General features: G+C 41.9%; 1 protein-coding gene across 2 annotated transcripts in view; it reads right to left on the reverse strand.

Moving 5' to 3' along the window:
* Positions 1 to 24,521, reverse strand: part of LOC138676117 (pendrin-like) — a 48,425-nt gene that overhangs the window by 22,255 nt on the left and 1,649 nt on the right. For both annotated transcript variants that reach the window (XM_069765054.1, XM_069765053.1), the window contains exons 3-9: positions 22,880 to 23,019; positions 21,718 to 21,828; positions 21,118 to 21,299; positions 20,590 to 20,754; positions 19,399 to 19,551; positions 19,235 to 19,317; positions 15,111 to 15,258 (exon numbers count right to left, since the gene is read on the reverse strand). In XM_069765054.1, the coding sequence (XP_069621155.1) occupies positions 15,111 to 15,258; positions 19,235 to 19,317; positions 19,399 to 19,551; positions 20,590 to 20,754; positions 21,118 to 21,299; positions 21,718 to 21,828; positions 22,880 to 23,019 (982 nt within the window). The remainder of the gene's footprint in view (positions 1 to 15,110; positions 15,259 to 19,234; positions 19,318 to 19,398; positions 19,552 to 20,589; positions 20,755 to 21,117; positions 21,300 to 21,717; positions 21,829 to 22,879; positions 23,020 to 24,521) is intronic.

Here is a 24,521-nt window from a genome sequence, read left to right on the forward strand (position 1 = left end):
GGGCATTTTGTCCAGTGGTAATGGATCAATACTTTTACATAGTACTTTGATGTCCATACTTCTACATTTACATTTGTTAGTGTAGATTTACACCCATCAGCAAATCTAAACATTTTGCTCTAACCGGAGTAATTTTGTTTAGGCCCCTTTCACACATCAGTTTTTTGCCGTCAGGCACAATCCGGTGAGTTTAGGAAAAACCGTATCCGGCAAAAGTTGGGCCGGATCCATTTTTTTTCTTATAGACTTGTATTAGCGACGGATGGCCTCACGTTTCATCCGTTTTTTGTGTCTGTCGCCGTCCGTCGTTTGCTATAGTTGAACCCTATGGCGCCGGATCCGTCAAATGATGAAATCCAGTGACGACTCAAAACTTAGCGATATAGATAAGGGGAGAAAGCTTTAAAACACTAAATTATTGTTATAAATAGTGTACATGACAGGACACAGTGAAAAATAGCCCAATACACTTACACTACTTCCTTACTCCTAGCCATATATGATAAGCTCACTTGAACAATAGCTGTATTAACCCCTTCACCACCAAGCCTGTTTTCACCTTCATGACCAGGCCAAATTTTGCAATTCTGACCAGTGTCACTTTATGGGGTAATAACTCTGGAACGCTTCAATGCATCCCAGTGATTCTGAGCCTTTTTTTTTTCGTGACATATTGTACTTCATGATAGTGGTAAAATTTCTTTGGTATGACTTGCGTTTATTTGTGAAAAACTGGGATTGTGCAAAAAATGTTAAAATCTTGCAATTTTCAAACTTTTAATTTTTATGCCCTTTAATCAGAGCAATTTCACGCAGACTAGTTAATAAATAACATTTCCCACATGTGTACTTTACATCAGCACAATTTTTGAAACATGATTTGTTTTTGTTAGGGAGTAAGAAGGTTAAAATTTGACCAGCAATTTCTCATTTTTCTAACAAAATTCACAAAACATGTTTTAAGGCCAAAATCACATTTGATGAGACTTTGAGGGGTCTATATGACAGAAACTACCAAATAATGACACCATTCTAAAAACTGCACCCCTCAAGGTGCTCAAAACCACATTAAAGAAATGTATTAACCCTTCAGGTGTTTCACAGGAATTTTTGGAACGTAGAAGGAAAAAAATGAACATTTACCCCATTTGTGGGGACATGGGGGCATTCCATTCATTCCCCAGATTTTACAGCCAGGGGTGGCAGCATTAGCAGGCTCCTGGTTGTAAATTTATTTAACCCCTTCAGATGGATTTACAGCGTCGGACATGACTGTACGGCAGACAGGTATGAAATATTGTTGTTTTTTTTTATTTTTCCTTTTTTTTCAGAAGACAAGGGTCGTCAGTTGGATTGAGAGTACAATAAAGATATTAAAACCCCATGTGTTTATTTAGTTCATTAAAATACTTTATTCATAATGTGTGTTTATTTAACCCTTTATTACTATTGGATTAATAATGGATAGGTGTCTTTTTGACACCTCTCCATTATTAACCTGGCTTAATGTCACCTTACATTAGCAAGGTGACATTAACCCCTTATTACCCCATATCCCACTGCTACTCGGGAGTGGGAAGAGAGTGGCAGCATCAATAGTAAAAAGTTGGTCCGGGATGGGGCGACACACTGGCACCGACTGGAGGGGAGTAGGGATGGGACAGTGACTTGAGGAGAGTAGGGAGGGGCCAATTCGCGGCCGGACTAAGCCTTCGTCGACGCGGGATTTCCGTTACAAACAGGCAGACGGAAGTACCCCTTAGACAATTATATAGATAGATATATATTATTATAATTATTATTATTATTTTCTAAATTTAAAAAAATATTTTTACAATTTATTTTTTATACTTTTTTGCTCTGTGCCACTATGGGACTTTCAGTTTCAGCAGCCTGATCGCTGTTATAAGCTATTGCAATGCACGAGCTTTGCAACAACTTATAACTGTTAGTGCTGCACTGACATAAGCCCCTCAGACGGTGCTCTTCACATGGTTTGAGAGGCTTGCCGTAGCCTGGTGACCCTGATGTCGTTATGACGATATTAGGTCACCATGCCAATGATCAGGCACCCCGCAATGATGTCGTGGGGATGCCAATCAGAGAGCAGAGGGGGCTCACTCTGCCGACCTTCTAAATGCTGCACCCGCAATGATGTCGTGGGGATGCCAATCAGAGAGCAGAGGGGGCTCACTCTGCCGACCTTCTAAATGCTGCAATCGTTATTAATCGCAGCATTTAGGGCGTTAAACTGAAGGAAGCGGTGCTGGCACTGCTCCTGGCAGTGAGTGCCAGATGTCAGCTTTGATATCAGCTGATCATCCAGTGGCGCCTGATTACGTCTAAACAATTTTAATGCTCGCAAAATCGCCTGGATGTCATCAGTACGTTCAAGGTCAGGAAGTACCAACCAGGACGTACTGAGTACGTCCAAGGTGTGGAAGGTGTTAACCCCTTTCTGACCTCAGACGGGATAGTACGTTCGAGGTCAGAAGCCCCTCTTTGATGCGGGCTCCGGCGGTGAGCCCGCATCAAAGCCGGGACATGTCAGCTGTTTTGAACAGCTGACATGTGCCCGCAATAGGCGCGGGCTGAATCGCGATCTGCCCGCACCTATTAACTAGTTAAATGCCGCTGTCAAACGTAGACAGCGGCATTTAACTACCGCATCCGGCCGGGCGGCTGAAATGACGGCATCGCCAACCCCCTCACATGATCGGAGGTCGGCGATGCTTCAGTATTGTAACCATAGAGGTCCTTGAGACCTCTATGGTTACTGATCGCCGGTAGCTGTGAGCTCCACCCTGTGGTCGGCGTTCACAGCACACCTGCATTTCTGCTACATAGCAGCGAACAGCAGATCGCTGCTATGTAGCAGAGGCGATCGTGCTGTGCCTGCTTCTAGCCTCCCATGGAGGCTATTGAAGCATGGCAAAAGTAAAAAAAAAAATGAGAAAAAAATAAAAAAAAATATAAAAGTTTAAATCATCACCCTTTCGCCCCAATCAAAATAAATCAATAATAAAAAAACATACAAATCTACACATATTTGGTAACGCCGCGTTCAGAATCGCCCAATCTATCAATTAAAAAAAAAGCATTAACCTGATCGCTAAACAGCGTAGCGAGAAAAAAATTCGAAATGCCAGAATTATGTTTTTTTGGTTGCCGTGACATTGCATTAAAATGCAATAACGGGCGATCAGAAGACCGTAGCTGCACCAAAATGCTATCATTAAAAACGTCATCTCGGCACACAAAAAATAAGCCCTCAACCGACCCCAGATCATGAAAAATGGAGACGCTACGAGTATCGGAAAATGGCGCAATTTTTTTTTTTTTACCAAAGTTTGGAATTTTTTTTCACCACTTAGGTAAAAAATAACCTAGTCATGTTAGGTGTCTATGAACTCGTAATTACCTGGAGAATCATAATTGCAGGTCAGTTTTAGCATTTAGTGAACCTAGCAAAAAAGCCAAACAAAAAACAAGTGTGGGACTGCACTTTTTTTGCAATTTCATCGCACTTGGAATTTTTTTCCTGTTTTCTAGTACACGACATGCTAAAACCAATGATGTCATTCAAAAGTACAACTCGTCCCGCAAAAAATAAGGCCTCACATGGCCAAATTGACGGAAAATTAAAAAAGTTATGGCTCTGGGAAGGAGGGGAGTGAAAAACGAACACGGAAAAACGAAAAATCCCAAGGTCATGAAGGGGTTTTAAAGGGGTTGTTCACCTTTGTGGTCAATTTTTTTTTTTACTTAAATGCATGCAATTGGTCCTAAAAATCATTTTTGCATTTGGGTTTAATTAAAAATGTTGCACAGTTTGCTTCATATTGCCTCTGTATTAGGCCGGCGTCACACATGGCGTAAGACAATACGGTCCGTATATTATGGCCGTAATACGCTGAAAAGTCCCCAAAAAAGTGGTCCGTAGCTCCTCCGTAGGCAGGATGTGTCAGCGTATTTTGCGCATGGCATCCTCCGTATGTAATCCGTATGGCATCCGTATTGCGTGTTTTTCTCGCAGGCTTGCAAATCCAACACACGGCTATACAAGGGATCCATGTGTTAAAAAAAAAAATTATATATATATATACTGTCTATATATATATATGTGTCATTAGACACATATATGTATATATATTATTACTTCATACAACGCTAGATAGCTTTAAAGCCGGTAATTCAATTACCGGCTTTTGCTATCTCCTTCCTAAACCCGACATGATTTGTGACATGGTTTACATACAGTAAACCATGTCATATCACCTTTTTTTTTGCATATTCCACACTACTAATGTTAGTAGTGTGTATATGCAAAATGTGGCCGTTCTATCTACTAAATTAAAGGGTTAAATGGCGGAATAAATTGGCGTGGGCTCCCGCGCAATTTTCTCCGCCAGAGTAGTAAAGCCAGTGACTGAGGGCAGATATTAACAGCCTGGAGAGGGTCCATGGTTATTGGCCCCCGCTGGCTAAAAACACCTGCCCCCAGCCACCCCAAAAAAGGCACATCTGGAAGATGCGCCTATTCTGGCACTTGGCCACTCTCTTCCCATTCCCGTGTAGCGGTGGGATATGGGGTAATGAAGGGTTAATGCCATCTTGCTATTGTAAGGTGACATTAAGCCAAATTAATAATGGAGAGGCGTCAATTATGACACCTATCCATTATTAATCCAATAGTAGTAAAGGGTTAAAAAAACACACATTATTAAAAATGATTTTAATGAAAAAATCACAAAGGTTGTTGTAATAATTTATTCTACGCTCAATCCACTCACTGAAGACCCTCGATCTGTAACAAAGTCAAAATAATAAACCAACAATATCCATACCTTCCGAAGATCTGTAATGTCCAACGATGTAAATCCATCTGAAGGGGTTAAAAAATTTTGCAGCCACGAGCTTTGCTAATGCAACGTTGTTCGTGGCTGCAAAACCCCGGGGAATTAAGGTAAAGTAGGTCAATGACCTATATTTACCTGCATTTGCGGTGAGGCGCCCTCTGCTGGTTGTCCCTAGATCGTGGGAACTTTCCTAGAAAGCTCCCAGGCTTGAGTTCATAAGAGGGCGCCCTCTGCTGGTTGTCCTCATATGAACTCGAGCCTGGGAGCTTTCTAGGAAAGTTCCCACGATCTAGGAACAACCAGCAGAGGGCGCCTCACCGCAAATGAAGGTAAATATAGGTCATTGACCTACTTTACCTTCATGCCCCGGGTGTTATGGCTGGCAATCAGGCAACACAGCGTGCAGTAATCAGCGCACATACAGAGATCTGGCAATAACCAAAAACAATAGGACGAGCTCTGAGACGTGGAATCTCTGTAGACTGCAGTACCTGATCTATCCTCACACAACTATAAGCAGCAGTGGATTGCGCCTAACAACTACCTATGCAACTCGGCACTGCCTGAGGAGCTGACTAGCCTGAAGATAGAAATACAAGCCTGACTTACCTCAGAGAAATACCCCAAAGGAATAGGCAGCCCCCCACATATAATGACTGTTAGCAAGATGAAAAGACAAACGTAGGAATGAAATAGATTCAGCAAAGTGAGGCCCGATATTCTAGACAGAGCGAGGATAGCAAAGAGAACTATGCAGTCTACAAAAAACCCTAAAACGAAAACCACGCAAAGGGGCAAAAAGACCCACCGTGCCGAACTAACAGCACGGCGGTGCACCCCTCTGCTTCTCAGAGCTTCCAGCAAAAGACAATAGCAAGCTGGACAGAAAAAAACAGAAAACAAACTAGAAGCACTTATCTAGCAGAGCAGCAGGCCCAAGGAAAGATGCAGTAGCTCAGATCCAACACTGGAACATTGACAAGGAGCAAGGAAGACAGACTCAGGTGGAGCTAAATAGCAAGGCAGCCAACGAGCTCACCAAAACACCTGAGGGAGGAAGCCCAGAGACTGCAATACCACTTGTGACCACAGAAGTGAACTCAGCCACAGAATTCACAACAGTACCCCCCCCTTGAGGAGGGGTCACCGAACCCTCACCAGAACCCCCAGGCCGACCAGGATGAGCCACATGAAAGGCACGAACAAGATCTGGGGCATGGACATCAGAGGCAAAAACCCAGGAATTATCTTCCTGAGCATAACCCTTCCATTTGACCAGATACTGGAGTTTCCGTCTAGAGACACGAGAATCCAAAATCTTCTCCACAATATACTCCAATTCCCCCTCCACCAAAACAGGGGCAGGAGGCTCCACAGATGGAACCATAGGTGCCACGTATCTCCTCAACAACGACCTATGGAATACATTATGTATGGAAAAGGAGTCTGGGAGGGTCAGACGAAAAGACACCGGATTGAGAATCTCAGAAATCCTATACGGACCAATAAAACGAGGTTTAAATTTAGGAGAGGAAACCTTCATAGGAATATGACGAGAAGATAACCAAACCAAATCCCCAACACGAAGTCGGGGTCCCACACGGCGTCTGCGATTAGCGAAAAGCTGAGCCTTCTCCTGGGACAAGGTCAAATTGTCCACTACCTGAGTCCAGATCTGCTGCAACCTGTCCACCACAGAATCCACACCAGGACAGTCCGAAGACTCAACCTGTCCTGAAGAGAAACGAGGATGGAACCCAGAATTGCAGAAAAATGGAGAGACCAAGGTAGCCGAGCTGGCCCGATTATTAAGGGCGAACTCAGCCAACGGCAAAAATGACACCCAATCATCCTGGTCAGCGGAAACAAAACATCTCAGATATGTTTCCAAGGTCTGATTGGTTCGTTCGGTCTGGCCATTAGTCTGAGGATGGAAGGCCGAGGAGAAAGATAGGTCAATGCCCATCCTACCACAAAAGGCTCGCCAGAACCTCGAGACAAACTGGGAACCTCTGTCAGAAACAATATTCTCAGGAATGCCATGTAAACGAACCACATGCTGGAAGAACAAAGGCACCAAATCAGAGGAGGAAGGCAATTTAACCAAGGGCACCAGATGGACCATTTTAGAAAAGCGATCACAGACCACCCAAATGACCGACATTTTTTGAGAAACGGGAAGGTCAGAAATGAAATCCATCGAAATATGTGTCCAAGGCCTCTTCGGGACCGGCAAGGGCAAAAGCAACCCACTGGCACGTGAACAGCAGGGCTTAGCCCTAGCACAAATTCCACAGGACTGCACAAAAGCACGCACATCCCGTGACAGAGATGGCCACCAGAAGGATCTAGCAACCAACTCCCTGGTACCAAAGATTCCTGGATGACCGGCCAGCACCGAACAATGAAGTTCAGAGATAACTTTACTAGTCCACCTATCAGGGACGAACAGTTTCTCGGCCGGACAACGATCAGGTTTATTAGCCTGAAATTTCTGCAACACTCTCCGCAAATCAGGGGAGATGGCAGACACAATGACTCCTTCCTTGAGGATACTCGCCGGCTCAGATAACCCCGGAGAGTCGGGCACAAAACTCCTAGACAGAGCATCCGCCTTCACATTTTTAGAGCCCGGAAGGTATGAAATCACAAAATCAAAACGAGCAAAAAATAACGACCAACGGGCCTGTCTAGGATTCAAGCGCTTAGCAGACTCGAGATAAGTCAAGTTCTTATGATCAGTCAATACCACCACGCGATGCTTAGCACCCTCAAGCCAATGACGCCACTCCTCGAATGCCCACTTCATGGCCAGCAACTCTCGGTTGCCCACATCATAATTACGCTCAGCAGCAGAAAATTTCCTGGAAAAGAAAGCACATGGTTTGAACACTGAGCAACCAGAACCTCTCTGTGACAAAACCGCCCCTGCACCAATCTCAGAAGCATCAACCTCGACCTGGAACGGAAGAGAAACATCAGGTTGACACAACACAGGGGCACAGCAAAAACGATGCTTCAACTCCTGAAAAGCTTCCACGGCAGCAGAAGACCAATTACCCAAATCAGCACCCTTCTTGGTCAAATCGGTCAATGGTCTGGCAATGCTAGAAAAATTACAGATGAAGCGACGATAAAAATTAGCAAAGCCCAGGAATTTCTGCAGACTTTTTAGAGATGTCGGCTGAGTCCAATCCTGGATGGCCTGAACCTTAACCGGATCCATCTCGATAGTAGAAGGAGAAAAGATGAACCCCAAAAATGAAACTTTCTGCACACCGAAGAGACACTTTGATCCCTTCACGAACAAGGAATTAGCACGCAGTACCTGGAAAACCATTCTGACTTGCTTCACATGAGACTCCCAATCATCTGAGAAGATCAAAATGTCATCCAAGTAAACAATCAAGAATTTATCCAGATACTCACGGAAAATGTCATGCATAAAAGACTGAAAAACAGATGGAGCATTGGCAAGTCCGAACGGCATCACCAGATACTCAAAATGACCCTCGGGCGTATTAAATGCCGTTTTCCATTCATCTCCCTGCCTGATTCTCACCAGATTATACGCACCACGAAGATCAATCTTAGTAAACCAACTAGCCCCCTTAATCCGAGCAAACAAGTCAGAAATCAATGGCAAGGGATACTGAAACTTAACAGTGATCTTATTAAGAAGGCGGTAATCAATACACGGTCTTAGCGAACCATCCTTCTTGGCTACAAAAAAGAACCCTGCTCCCAATGGTGACGACGATGGGCGAATATGTCCCTTCTCCAGGGACTCCTTCACATAACTGCGCATAGCGGTGTGTTCAGGTACGGACAAATTAAATAAACGACCCTTAGGGAATTTACTACCAGGAATCAAATCGAGAGCACAATCACAATTCCTATGCGGAGGTAGGGCATCAGACTTGGACTCTTCAAATACATCCTGAAAGTCCGACAAGAACTCTGGGATGTCAGAAGGAATGGATGACGAAATAGACAAAAATGGAACATCACCATGTACTCCCTGACAACCCCAGCTGGTTACCGACATAGAGTTCCAATCCAATACTGGATTATGGGTTTGTAGCCATGGCAACCCCAACACGACCACATCATGCAAATTATGCAGTACCAGAAAGCGAATAACTTCTTGATGTGCAGGAGCCATGCACATGGTCAGCTGGGCCCAGTACTGAGGCTTATTCTTGGCCAAAGGTGTAGCATCAATTCCTCTCAACGGAATAGGACACCGCAAAGGCTCCAAGAAAAATCCACAACGTTTAGCATAATCCAAATCCATCAGATTCAGGGCAGCGCCTGAATCCACAAACGCCATGACAGAATACGATGACAAAGAGCACATTAAGGTAATGGACAAAAGGAATTTGGACTGTACAGTACCAATAACGGCAGAGCTATCGAACCGCCTAGTGCGTTTAGGACAATTAGAAATAGCATGAGTAGAATCACCACAATAGAAACACAGTCTGTTCAGACGTCTGTGTTCTTGCCGTTCTACTTTAGTCATAGTCCTGTCGCACTGCATAGGCTCAGGTTTACTCTCAGGCAGTACCGCCAGATGGTGCACAGATTTACGCTCGCGCAAGCGACGACCGATCTGAATGGCCAAGGACATAGACTCATTCAAACCAGCAGGCATAGGAAATCCCACCATTACATCCTTAAGAGCTTCAGAGAGACCCTTTCTGAACAAAGCCGCTAGTGCAGATTCATTCCACAGAGTGAGTACTGACCATTTCCTAAATTTCTGACAATATACTTCTACATCATCCTGACCCTGGCATAAAGCCAGCAGATTTTTCTCAGCCTGATCCACTGAATTAGGCTCATCGTAAAGCAATCCGAGCGCCAGGAAAAATGCATCAACATTACTCAATGCAGAATCTCCTGGTGCAAGAGAAAACGCCCAGTCCTGTGGGTCGCCGCGCAAAAAAGAAATAATAATCAAAACCTGTTGAATAGGATTACCAGAAGAATGAGGTTTCAAGGCCAAAAATAGCTTACAATTATTTCTGAAGCTCAGGAACTTAGTTCTGTCACCAAAAAACAAATCAGGAATCGGAATTCTTGGTTCTAGCATCGATTTCTGATCAATAGTATCTTGAATCTTTTGTACATTTACAACGAGATTATCCATTGAGGAGCACAGAGCCTGAATATCCATGTCCACAGCTGTGTCCTGAAGCACTCTAATGTCTAGGGGAAAAAAAAGACTGAAGACAGAGCTAAGAAAAAAAAATGATGTCAGGATTTCTTTTTTCCCTCTATTGGGAATCATTGGTGAGGCTCCTTGTACTGTTATGGCTGGCAATCAGGCAACACAGCGTGCAGTAATCAGCGCACATACAGAGATCTGGCAATAACCAAAAACAATAGGACGAGCTCTGAGACGTGGAATCTCTGTAGACTGCAGTACCTGATCTATCCTCACACAACTATAAGCAGCAGTGGATTGCGCCTAACAACTACCTATGCAACTCGGCACTGCCTGTGGAGCTGACTAGCCTGAAGATAGAAATACAAGCCTGACTTACCTCAGAGAAATACCCCAAAGGAATAGGCAGCCCCCCACATATAATGACTGTTAGCAAGATGAAAAGACAAACGTAGGAATGAAATAGATTCAGCAAAGTGAGGCCCGATATTCTAGACAGAGCGAGGATAGCAAAGAGAACTATGCAGTCTACAAAAAACCCTAAAACGAAAACCACGCAAAGGGGCAAAAAGACCCACCGTGCCGAACTAACAGCACGGCGGTGCACCCCTCTGCTTCTCAGAGCTTCCAGCAAAAGACAATAGCAAGCTGGACAGAAAAAAACAGAAAACAAACTAGAAGCACTTATCTAGCAGAGCAGCAGGCCCAAGGAAAGATGCAGTAGCTCAGATCCAACACTGGAACATTGACAAGGAGCAAGGAAGACAGACTCAGGTGGAGCTAAATAGCAAGGCAGCCAACGAGCTCACCAAAACACCTGAGGGAGGAAGCCCAGAGACTGCAATACCACTTGTGACCACAGAAGTGAACTCAGCCACAGAATTCACAACACCCGGGGTTTTGCAGCCACGAACAACGTTGCATTAGCAAAGCTCGTGGCTGCAAAATATTTTAACCCCTTCAGATGGATTTACATCGTTGGACATTACAGATCTTCGGAAGGTATGGATATTGTTGGTTTATTATTTTGACTTTGTTACAGATCGAGGGTCTTCAGTGAGTGGATTGAGCGTAGAATAAATTATTACAACAACCTTTGTGATTTTTTCATTAAAATAATTTTTAATAATGTGTGTGTTTTTTTTTAACCCTTTACTACTATTGGAATAATAATGGATAGGTGTCATAATTGACGCCTCTCCATTATTAATTTGGCTTAATGTCACCTTACAATAGCAAGGTGGCATTAACCCTTCATTACCCCATATCCCACCACTACACGGGAATGGGAAGAGAATGGCCAAGTGCCAGAATAGGCGCATCTTCCAGATGTGCCTTTTCTGTCGTGGGGGGGGCAGGTGTTTTTAGCTAGAGGGGGGGGGGCAATAACCATGGACCCTCTCCAGGCTATTAATATCTGCCCTCAGTCACTGGCTTTACTACTCTGGCGGCGAAAATTGCGCGGGAGCCCACGCCAATTTTTTCCGCCATTTAACCCTTTAATTTAGTAGATAGAACTGCCAAATTTTGCATATACACACTACTAACAGTAGTGTGGAATATGCAAAAAAAAAGGTGATATGACATGGCTTACTGTATGTAAACCATGTCTCATATCATGTCGGGTTTAGGAAGGAGATAGCAAAAGCCGGTAATTGAATTACCGGCTTTAAAGCTATCTAGCGCTGTATGAAGTAATAATATATATATACATATATGTGTCTCACTGACATATATATATATATATACCTATTCTATGTGTACACATTTATTCTACCTATTCTATTGTAAGCTGTCAGTGTGATTTTACTGTACACGGCACTGAATTGCCGGCTTTTCTCTCTAACACCGCTGCGTATTTCTCGCAAGTCACACTGCTGGTCCGTGTGTAATCCGTATTTTTCTAGCTTCCATAGACTTTCATTGGCGTTTTTTTGCGCAATACGGTGACAAACGCAGCATGCTGCGATTTTCTACGTCCGTAGAAAGCCGTATAATACGGATCAGTAAAATACGGCAGATAGGAGCAGGGGCATAGAGAATAATTGTGCCGTTTGTTTGGCGAGTTTTACGGACGTAGTTTCTGCGCTCTTACGTCCGTAAAACTCGCAAGTGTGACGGCGGCCTTACACAATCTATTGCTGGCTTCAGAATGAGTTAATAGGGTGGACGCTTTATCTTTATTTTCCAAGAATTTTGGGGGATTTGATTTTGTGGCACTTAATATTATATACAGTCTTGATCAAAAGTATTGGCACACTTGAAATTGTTGCAGAAAATGAAGTATTTCTCCCAGAAAATTATTGCAATGATACATGTTTTGTTATACATATGTTTATTTCCTTTCTATGTATTGGAACCACACAAAAAAACAGATGAAAAAGGCAAATTTTCCAAAATTGTGAGCAAACAACTTTGTTTCAAGCATGTGATGCTCATTAAACTTACTCGTGGCAAGTAACACTTGTAGGCTATATGAAAATCACACCTGAAACCAGATAAAAAGAGGAGAAGAATCTTTGTATTGTGTGTCTGTGTGTGTCACACTATGTATGGAGAACAGAAAGAAGAGAAGAGAACTTTCTGAGGATTTGAGAATCAAAATTGTTGAAAATATCAACAGTCTCAAGGTTACAAGTCCAAGTCAAGAGATCTTGATGTTACTTTATCCACTGGGCGCAATATAATCAAGAAGTTTACAACTTATGGCACTGTAGCTAATCTCTCTGGACGTGGTCAGCAGAGAAAAATTTATGAAAGGTTGCAATGCGGGATAGTCCGAATGGTGAATAAGCAGCTCCAAACAAATTCCAAAGAAATTAAAGATGTCCTGAATGCTCAGGGTGCATCAGTGTCAGTGTGAAGTATCCATCGACATTTGAATGAAATTAAATGCTATTATCAAAAGCCCTGCTGCAAACTTACAGCAGGAGTCTATGCACGAGATACAGACGGACAGGGGGTGAGAGGGGAGCGCTGGGGTGAGCTTACCTGCCGGAGCGCAGGATCTGAAACACGTGACCACCGGGGGAGTGGCTGGAGGCGGAGCCAGATGCCGAGTAGCGGCAGTGACCGGCGAAACCGGAGAGTGGTCTGAACGTGCTGAAGTCAAGCCAGGAGGTCGATGAAGTGCCAAAGAGTGAGACATTGAGAGTGGTCAGGACGTTGCAAAAGGTCAGATAGCCGAAGATAGCAGTGCAGTACAAACGGGGCAGGCAGGAGATTAGTAAGAGTACCAAGTCGAAGGTCAGAGCCAGAAACAGACAGTAAGCACAGAATCACAAAGCAATTCACAGAACGTGAACACAGACAGGATCATACACAAGAAGGTTAAATGGACTACACAGTATGCAAGCACACCGGGGGTCAGACACACAGCCAGAACAGATGTATCACTGACAAGGATCCCCAGATGAAGGCGGGTAAATATAGCTCTCCCCAAACCAAAAGGAGGCCAAACAAAATTAACCCTGAGAGGACAGGGAAGGACCCCTGTCCACAACCATCACATCTAAGGCAGGAGACCGAGGAGAATCCCACTCCTGACACAGACATAAAAAAACTAGACTGCAGTTTTCCAAAATGTACATGAGTAAGCCAAAATCCTTCCCAGAAAGCATCTTGTGGACAGATGAGACCAAGATAGAGCTTTTTAGTAAAGCACACCATTCTACTGTTTACTTAAAACACAATGAGGCCTACAAGGAAAAGAACACGGTACCTACAGTCAAATATGGTGGAGATTCAAGAATGTTTTGGGGTTGCTTTGCTGCATCTGGCACTGGATGCCATGACTGTGTACAAGATTACCAACAGATTTTGGGTTGCAATGTATTGCCGAGTTTCAGAAAGCTGGATTTGCGCCCTATGTCATAGGTCTTCCAGCAGGGCAGTAATTCCAAATATACTTCAAGAAGAACCCAGAAAGGGATGGAAACAAAGCGCTGGAGAGTTCTGAAGTGGACAGCAATGAGTCTGCATCTAAATCCTATTGAACACCTGTGGATATATCTTAAAATTGCTGTTGGGAGAAGACACCCTTCAAATATGGGAAACCTGAAGCAATTTGCAAAAGAAGACTCATCCAAAATTCAAGGTGAGAGAAGCTTGTTGAAAGTTATAGGAAGCAATTGATTGCAGTTATTTATTCCAATAGGTGTGCAACCAAATATTAAGTTGCCCATTTTGGGGGTTTTGTGTGAAATGGGGTTTTTTTCCTCTGTTTTTTTGTGTTGTTCTAATACACGCTAATGATATAAACATGTGTATAACAAAACATGTAATTGTAACACTTTCGGTCATGACTGTAGGTATGAACATTTCTCTTGCTCTTGTTAGAGCAGCTTTCCTCACAGACTGAACAGATCTCCAGTCTATACAATAACGGCTGGTGGATGAACATGTCACCAGACGTGTTCATCAGGCTTGTCCAATTGAAAACATCACATGAGAAAACTGATTCTCCATTGGAGGAGGCTGATGGACATGTCAGGTCTCATGCTCCTCCGTCAGCAGTCACTAAATGGAACGGAAAGCTGTGCAGTCTGTGAGGAAAGACAAGAGTAAGATATACACCTGTGATACCCATATAACAGTAAGTGTCACAAAATTACGTCCCCAACACATCTGATAAAATAGAAATAAAAGTGGCCACTCTGTTAACTCATTCTGCAGCCATCAATTAACTGTTTCGTACAGCTATAGGAGGTAAATGGTGCAACATTTTTAATGAAACCCAACATCAAAAATGATTTTTAGCCCCAATTGCATACAGTTACGAAAAAAATTGTTCCTAAAGGTGGACAACCCTTTTAGTGAGCTTAAAAAGCGTTCAATACAGTACTAGGAGACCACATGTTTTAAGCGCAATTGGAGGCTTTGCCGTACTTGCAGCTTGTGGCAAATTGATTAGCTCTGAATCCAATTTTTGGGAAAAAGTGAAAGATCAACATGGTGAATTTGAATTTCTAAATATTTGCTTATCTCTAATAAATATGCCCCAGTATGTGATATTTACACATGGTCATAGTATAGCATGATATAATTATTGAAATATGCAGTATACAGAGAACACATACCTGATTCCCATTTATAGAATAGTTGTATTTGGTGGCATACACTTTACCCACAGAAACAGCCACAGCATAGGCCACTATACCTATTGAAAATGCTGAGCCAATCATTTCTGAAAATAGTGCCACATCCGGTGTCATAGGAGGTATAAAACTGAAAAAAAACAAAATAATGATAAATATTCAACTCCCAGTATATCAAGTTTGTGACTAATATAAAAAATACCACATCCTAGATATCACTGAATGAAATATTCCAGTTGCAAATCCTTTATTCATTACATAGTGGAATGCATTGCAAACACTAAAACATAAAAATAATCAATGTAAATCAAAATGAATATGCCATGGAGGTTTGGATTTGGAATGATACTCAAAATCAAAGTGGAAAATCAAATTACAGGCTGATCCAACTTCAGTGGAAATGCCTCAAGACAAGGAAATGATGCTCAGTAGTGTGAGTGGCCTCCACGGGCCTGTATGACCTCCCTAAATGCCTGGGCATGATTCTGATGAGGTGGCGGATGTTCTCCTGAGGGATCTTCTCCCAGACCTGGATTAAAGCATCAGTCAACTCCAGGACAGTCTGTGGTGCCACATGACGTTGGTGAATGGAATGAGACATGATGTCCCAGATGTGCTCGATTGGATTCAGGTCTGATGAATGGGCAGGCTAGTCCATAGCATCAATGCCTTCATCCATGCAGGAACTGCTGACACACTTCAGCCACATGAGGCCTAGCATTGTCCTGCATCAGAAGGAACCCAGGGCCCAGTGCACCTGCATATGGTCTCACAATGGGTCTGAAGATCTCATCCCGGTATCTAATAGTAGTCAAGGATCAGGTGAGTATAATGGGGAGGGGGAGCACTGCACGATATTCACCTTTCCTGGTTCTGGGTGCCGCTCAGTCATCCGCGTCCTCTGCAGTGACGCTCAGGTCAGAGGGCGCGATGACGTGGTTAGTCCGCACCCTCTGCCTGAACGTTAGTGCAGAGGACACGGAAGACACAGCAGTGCTGGAAAGAGGACAGGTGACTATAGCAAGTGCCGGGGGCCTGAGCGATGAGATGTGAGTATATGGTTTATTTTTTTTAATCGCAGCAACAGCATATGGGGCAAATATCTCTATGAAGCATCTTATGGGGCCATAATCAACATTTGTGCAGCATTATATGGGGGCAAATATCTCTGGAGCATCTTATGGGGCCATAATAAACGTTTGTGCAGCATTATATGGGGCAAATATCTTTATGGAGCATCTTATGGGGCCATAATCAACATTTGTGCAGCATTATATGGGGCAAATATCTTTATGGAGCATCTTATGGGGCCATAATCAACATTTGTGCAGCATTATATGGGGGCAAATATCTCTGGAGCATCTTATGGGGCCATAATAAACGTTTGTGCAGCATTATATGGGGCAAATATCTTTATGGAGCATCTTATGGGGCCATAATCAACATTTGTGCAGCATTATATGGGGCAAATATCTTTATGGAGCATCTTATGGGGCCATAATCAACGTTTGTGCAGCACTATATGGGGCAAATATCTCTATGGAGCATCTTATGGGGCCATAATCAACATTTGTGCAGCATTATAGGGGGGCAAATATCTCTGGAGCATCTTATGGGGCCATAATTAACATTTGTGCAGCACTACATGGGGCAAATATCTTTATGGAGCATCTTATGGGGCCATAATCAACATTTGTGCCGCATTATATTGGGTAAATGTCTCTATGGAGCATCTTATGGGGCCCTTATTTACCTTTATGCAGTACTGTGTGGGGCAAATTTGTCTATGGAGCATCTTATGGGGCCATTATTAACCTTTGTGCAGCATTATATGGGGCATATTTTAATATGGAGCATCTTATGGGGCCCATCATGAACTTTATGGAGCACTTTATGGGGCTCCTGATTCAATATGGATATTCAAAAACACTTAACCTACTGATTTCTCAATTAATTTTACTTTTATTGGTACCTATTTTTATTTTTGAAATTTACTGGTACCTGCTGCATTTTCCACCCTAGGCTTATACTCGAGTCATTGAGTTTTCCCAGTTTTTTGTGGCAAAATTAGGGGGGTCGGCTTTTACTCGGGTCGGCTTATACTCTTATATATGGTAATTTTTTTGTGACTGTATATGATGTATTTTTATAGGCATTTGTGCCTTATTAGAATAAATAACTTTTCAATCTGCAAAATTGTATTTTTGTTCTTTTCAACACGTTTTCACTTTTTTTATTTATACAATATTTATTAGTCTCACAAGGGGTCTTGAACATACAATCTCTTGAAATGCATTGGTCATACTCTATACTATATAGTGCACAGCATTTTCCAGCCTGCTAATGTTAGACTGACAGCTGCTTAATCGACCATGTCTGCGGCTTTGGTCTATGGCAGCCCCAGAGGCCATAGCAACCACCGGCACCCTGTTAACAGTCCATGGAGTGTTGATAGAGTGACAAGAGGGATCTATCTTTTTCTCACACTATGCATTCTGCCGATTGATTTATCACAGACCATTAGGACATTGAACAGTTGCAAAATCTTTTTGCGCGATGTGAACCTGAACAAAAAATGTTGAGACTTTTGCCATTTCCATGCCTTTTTCGCTTAGCTCTGACAAAGCTCATTAAATTCATGACAAGCCCTGGCGTACCTTGTGCCACAAATCTTCCAGTCCCTCGCACTTTATCCTGCTCCCTCATCATGATCAGTAGGAAAAACAATGAGTATTTGATGAGTTTTTTATGTTGCATTTCTGCCGCATTTCTGCACATATTAGGAAAATCAGGTTTGTTAGTCTTTTTTATTGAGTTTGTGAATGCGTTTTTTACTTGCGTTTTTGGCTCTGCAATTTTTGTCTCTCGTTGATACGTTATGTTTTTGAGGATTCCTGGTACTTGGCTTTGACAAAACTTTATTGATACAGTCATGTAATGGATTAGATAGTGTAAACGCTCTAAAAACGAATATGCATTTTTAACCTGCATCTAATCAAGTCTATGGGAAAAAATCTTCACATAAAACTTAGCGTTCCTGCAAATGATGTTGCGGATTTCAAACACGCAAAGCAGGTCAGTTTACACAGCTTAAGGCTGCCGTCACACTCGCAGTATTTGGTCAGTATTTTACATCAGTATTTGTAAGCCAAAACCAGGAGTGGAACAATTAGAGGAAAAGTATAATAGAAACACATCACCACTTCTCTATTTATCACCCACTCCTGGTTTTGGCTTACAAATACTGATGTAAAATACTGACCAAATACTGCTGGTGTGACGGCAGCCTAAAGGTAAAGCAAAGTGGGCATGAGATTTCTATAAATCAAATCCACTTTGTTCAATGAAAATGTGCAGCGTTAAAAACTCATTTTTTTTGTTACAATTTTGTCTTCTTCTCGAAGTTGTTTGGCCCTATTATTTTCATAGAGACCAGTGTGTGCTGATCTGAATGGACACTGCAGATTTCAGGAGCTTTCGTGATCAGTTAGGAGCTTAACTGGAACCTGTCACCAGGAATTATGTTGTTAACCTGTAGACATGCGGTTAATCTGCAGGTTAAGAGTGTTATGATGCTGTACAGCGCCCGCACGATGTCGAGTGCTGCGGGGAGGAAATGATCTTTATTCTCCCTGCCAGCATTCGGTATTCAGTCATGGAGGCGGGGGCACCGCCGGTTCAGTCATGCCCTGACTATACAGAGCGGCCGATGTAGCAACAGCCCTGACCCTGACTGACACTGGCTCTACATTGCGTCCGACCTTCAGTCAGGGCTGTGGGCGCAGTTACAGCTGGCAGGGAAAATAAAGATCATTTTCTCCCCACTGCAGCCGGTTGCATGCCGGCGCCGGACATCAACATAACGCTGTTAACCTGCAGATTCACCCCATATCTGCAGGTTAACTGCATTATTTCTGGTGACAGGTTCCCATTAATTATTACAGTATAACTGCAGCACCACACATTTACTCAGTGAACTTAGTATCATTTATATGAACTCAAAGAAATTATCTCATATATTCGCATAGCAATACATTGTGCATCCTAGTAGGCAGGTAAAATTATTTCTAAGTACTGAAACTTTTTGCACGCTGATAAACACTTACCCACTCGGAATCTTTTTTACAATTCCTGCATTATATTTCTGTTCTAGATTGACTCCATACGAAATCCCTGTAGCCACAATTGTCTATAATTAAAAGTGTAATGAAACATTTAGCAAAGAACCAAATAAGTGTATTATTTGTATGCCAAAATAGGTTACACATACCACCATGATTTCTATGGGAATGGGTACTTTGAGGATGTGCTTATAGCGATCGTTCACTTCTTTCACCGCAACGCACACAATCAAAGTCAAAAGTCCAGCAATCAAATCTGCAATATTGGTTTTTGCAATGTTTGCAAAGATATCAATAATTGTCTGCAAAAATAAAAATGAATAAATATCAGTTATTCACTATTTTCCAGTGACATCATGCCGTCATAACATACACAACTCTGGCAAATATTAAGAGACCAATGCAAAATGTTCAGTTTGTCTGATTTTTCTCTTTATAGGTACCGTATATTTTTGAGTAAAATGTAAATTGCACTTTTATTCTATAAACTTCTGACAACATGTCCCCGAATTTCCAAGCAATACATTTTGTATTTTTTTCTCTGACAAAGAAAAATGGTCAAAATTTTAAAAAAAATCTAGTGCTTTCAGACATCAAATAATGCAAAGAAAACAAGTTCATAATAATTTAGAAACAACCATACTAATGTTTTAACTCAGGAAGAGTTCAGAAATCAATATTTTGTGGAATAACCATGATTTTTAATCACAGCTTTCATGCGTCTTGGCATGCTTTCCACCAGTCTTTCACACTGCTTCTGGTACAAAAATGTAAGCAGTTCTTCTTTGTTTGATGGCTTGTAACTATCCATCATCCTCTTGATTACATTCCAGAGGTTTTCAATGGGGTTCAGGTCTGGAGATTGGGCTGCCCATGACAGGGTTTTGATGAGGTGGTCTCATTTTTGTCTAATTTTTGCCAAAGCTGTAGATAAAATCTACGGTACTTCTGTGACCCATACAAATCTCCTATGGTACTTGGCTGATGTTTCCAGGTGGAAAATGATTGTAGATGTGGCCATGCATGTCTGTGGTTCTCTCCATTGACTTGTATAGGAATAACGGAATCAGGCAACCATGCTTCCTCCTAATTGAATGGAGTAAGCCACAGATACATCCACCTCACCATTCTTTCTCCATCTGGATGAAAAGGATCCAGGACCCATTTGAGAAAGGCGGACCCCACAACTATAAGGTATATAGCATAGCCCTTGGATGTGTCATAAAAATTCCTAAATCACAAAACCTCTTTAAGTTACACACATGCACTTTTACATTGCATTTCAGGGATGTGACCTGACATTTCACACGAGTCATCACTTGAAATGATGATAAACTTACATATATTATAGAGAGCACGCCATTGTAGTTTTTCGTGGGGACATTGAGAACTGTTTTGACTTGGGAGACAAACACTTGGAAAGCAGCAGCTGTGGTGAACCCACCGACTAAAGGATCTGCCAGGTATCTGACAATGAACCCAATCTGAAATACCCCTAGTAAAAGCTAAAAAGGAAAAACACACAAATATATAGATTAGTAGAAGAATGTCCAGTGTTATACATAGCAATGCCACAGAGAACAATGTAGTAGTAACTGGGGGATTTTTAAGGGCAGGAGAAGAGAACAGAACGCTCTCCAATTATTCGATATGTTATCAGTTTCTAAACTTTCTTTGCGCATAAATCTGTTAATTACCATGGACTTACAGATTCTTCTATATGCACTATAAACATAAAGCACTATATCATGTACTATGTATGACAACACAAACTATTATACGCTTAAGGAAAAATAACTGGGTTCAGCACCTAGATTCTATACAGATTAGTATGAGATCAGAATCAAATATTTTGAAAATGTTTTTACCTGAATAATTCCAATTAAGAAAGACAGAGTTCCAGAAACTATAACTCTATATGCGTCCCTGGCCACTGTGTCTATCACGGTCTTGTTCAGTCCAGTGCCGTTACTGACAATGTTGAAGTTCTCATCCGGTGCCATACTCAACACAACAGACCCTACCATCAAACTGACCACTGGAAATGGACCTGTTGAAAACATAAGGTTAACTGATTGTATTATATATACTCCAACCGCAGACAGCCATGAAATGTATTTCTGCGCAGGTCCAAAGTTTTCCATACTCCTCCATTTGGATCAAACAATATGCATCACTTAGCAAGGATGAAATTGTGAAATGTAAGAGATGCTACCGCCCAACTAGGCATCTGAAAGCTGTCTCCATAAGTGTCCTGCCCTGCGTGAAGCAGCATCTCTCACTGCCCAATGGGGAAATTAAATATGCTGCTCAACCCCTTTAAGGATTTGGAAGCAAAATGGAGTAAAAGTGTGAATGGTTAGTATATTCTGTCTACATTGTATACAATACTGCTTAATAATGGCTGTTTGTCAGAATGTAAATGAACTATTTGTCTTTTTCTAAAATGTACTGATATGATAACTTACCAACAGAGATGTGCTTTGATGTTCCAAGGATGAAATATGTCAAAATGGGAAAAAATGAAGAGTAGAGGCCATATCCCACAGGGACCGCAGCAAGTAATGCAAAAGCCAGACCTGTCCCAAATAAATACAAGGCAGACCCTGGTTATAATACCACAAGTTCTAAAATATTTATGGTAGAATAAAACCTATATGAGCTGTATGATATAGCTACACTTTCTCATTTTTTTCTATTTGATGTGATTGTCTATTTGATACTAAAGCAATCTCAAGCATCTACTTAACAATAAGTTTTAATTCAATGAATGTGTATGCATCTGAACGCCCTGACGAAGGCTATCACCAACACGTGCGTCGGGGTGGGTGCCACTCAGCTGGGAGTCTCCTAATTTTTCTATTGCAGTAAGTACAGCTCACATTAACTTTTGATTTTCCAGCTACATTAATGTTGTACATGGTGCACTTTTGCATTCTCTATATTGGTCATATGCTATAACCACATACATTTCATATTACATATGATTTTGAATAAGTATTTGCATTATACCTGACTCCCTTTTTGATATATTGTTTTCTAGAAATCTTGGACCCCTGCATCACTATATATTCCCTTGTTACCTGATGTTTGAATAAAGTTTATATATTTTTACAATCTGTGTGTGATTTTGGGCTTCTATGGTCGGTTGTATGCTCTTTTCTTCAGTCATTTATTAACGACTGTCCAGTTTTTAGCTATCACTATTCCACATAGTCTGTAGTGTGACATGATTTTATATATCTAATACTTTCCTATTTTATTACCAATTCCCTATGTGGATGTCACACTCCTATGTCATTTCCCTTCTTTTCTTATCTGCACATAATATAGTGTGAGTGTAGTAATATACTCATCTACTAGTGTCCAGCTCTGGTCTTCTCAGTGATGTCACCACTAACTAGTCGGGTCACTCTATGCTCTATGCATGAGCCAAAAGTCTCTTAGTAATGGAAATTTATAGAGCCTTGTTTGGACGCTCCATAGGCTTACATTGTAAAAGTCATTTCCCAGTCATGCATAGAGTAACCCAGAGAGTCTGCAGACCAGTGACGTCACTGAGAAGAATGGTGCTGGAAACGTGAGTATATTAGCACACTCACACTTAAATCTTTAGAAATCTAGACTTACCTTGCAATGTACCAACAAGCCCTGTGCTGACTCCAGAAATAAGGTCGTTCACAAACCATTCTTTCCATCTGTACGCTGGAAGCCATTCCAGGACTGGGAAGAATGTCTTTACAATCTGGAGAGCTCTTTTGGATGTACAGCTTTTAAAGAAAAGAAAAAAAAGAACAGGCTTAAAGGGGTGATCTGAAACTAACATTAATTTTAATCCTAAATGTCAATCTATTTATTGTCAGAATATAATCTCTTTTCTAATAAAATTTAACTAAAAAGTCCTTACCGTTCCCTCACTAGGCTATCTAACTACATTATGCTATTTTTTTTTACCTTTTTGTTTGATGACACCTTGTTTGACAACCCCCAATGTATGCTGTGATACTCAATGAGCTATCATGAGGGGGCAGAGGTCACTGTCACTGTCACAGCCTCTGCCCTCACACGAAAACAAAGCATCATGAGTGACGTCCGTTCAGTGACTGGGTTAGTCCCTGCTATACTGAGCATACGTCGGTTATCATTTCTGACGTATGCTCACTAGGATCTTAATATGCAAATTGCCTCTTCAGAGAAAAAGAGGACTCAAACTCTACAGCACCACTTGTTGGAAGTAGCGATCCTACAAGTCACAATCAACCCTTTAACGAGTCGTGCAATATGACTTAGGATAAAAGCCAAATCAGTATCTCAATTCGCAGACACGGTGTTTCAGGCTGTTGGCCCTCGTCAGTGCAAAGCATGAGGACTGATTTGGCTAGGTGAGAGGCTCTGGACTGGGGTCTAAGGGGCTACGTTTCTCCTTATGGAGAGTGACATACCAGCTCTGGCTTGTCAAGGTAAGGAGGCTTATTCACCGTGCAATGCACCTCTGGGAATTTTAATATGCAAATTGCCTCTTCAGAGAAAAAGACGACTTAAACTCTATAGCGCCACCTGTTGTCACTGTGCATTATTCTTTGTATAGCACAGTGACAGTGCACTCGCTCACATACTCTGATAAGAAATGACAAACCATCAAGAGAGCATATTGTCAGTGTGCATTGAAAGGCGATTACCCAGCAAGAGGTGCCTCGCAAGTGATGCAGCAGGGACTAGCCCAGCCCCTGAAACGGACATTACTGATTACACTTTGTTTTAGGGTGGGAGCAGGTGCTGCAGCAGTGACTACAGCCTCTGCCCCCGGGTGACGATTTGCTTGAGTTTCCCAGCATGCACTCATTCCTCTGAAACAAAGCGTTATGACACAGTAAATACGTAAAAAATAGAGCAGTTAGATAGCGTAGTGAGGGAAAGATAGGGACTTTTTTAAGTATATTAGAAAATAGATTTGATTATTACATTAAATAGGCAGACATTTAGGATTAAAATAATTGTTAGTTTCGAACCACCACTTTAATATAGCTTCAAAAGGACTATTGTTCTAAGTACAAATTGCAGGCTACAATAGGTCTCTGCGTGGTATGGTAATAATGACCGAATGTCAGAAATTGACTTTAATTAAAATGTGCCTCAATCTTTGAACAAAATTTTTTAAATTTTTTGCTGGTTAATTTTATCATATATTAATTATGATTAGCAACAATCCAAATCACCGTCTTCCTTTCTCATACAGTCATATTCTTAAAGGGAACCTGACAGGAGATTCATG

This window comes from Ranitomeya imitator, chromosome 4 (assembly GCF_032444005.1).
Source record: "Ranitomeya imitator isolate aRanImi1 chromosome 4, aRanImi1.pri, whole genome shotgun sequence".
Taxonomy (NCBI): Eukaryota; Metazoa; Chordata; class Amphibia; order Anura; family Dendrobatidae; genus Ranitomeya; species Ranitomeya imitator.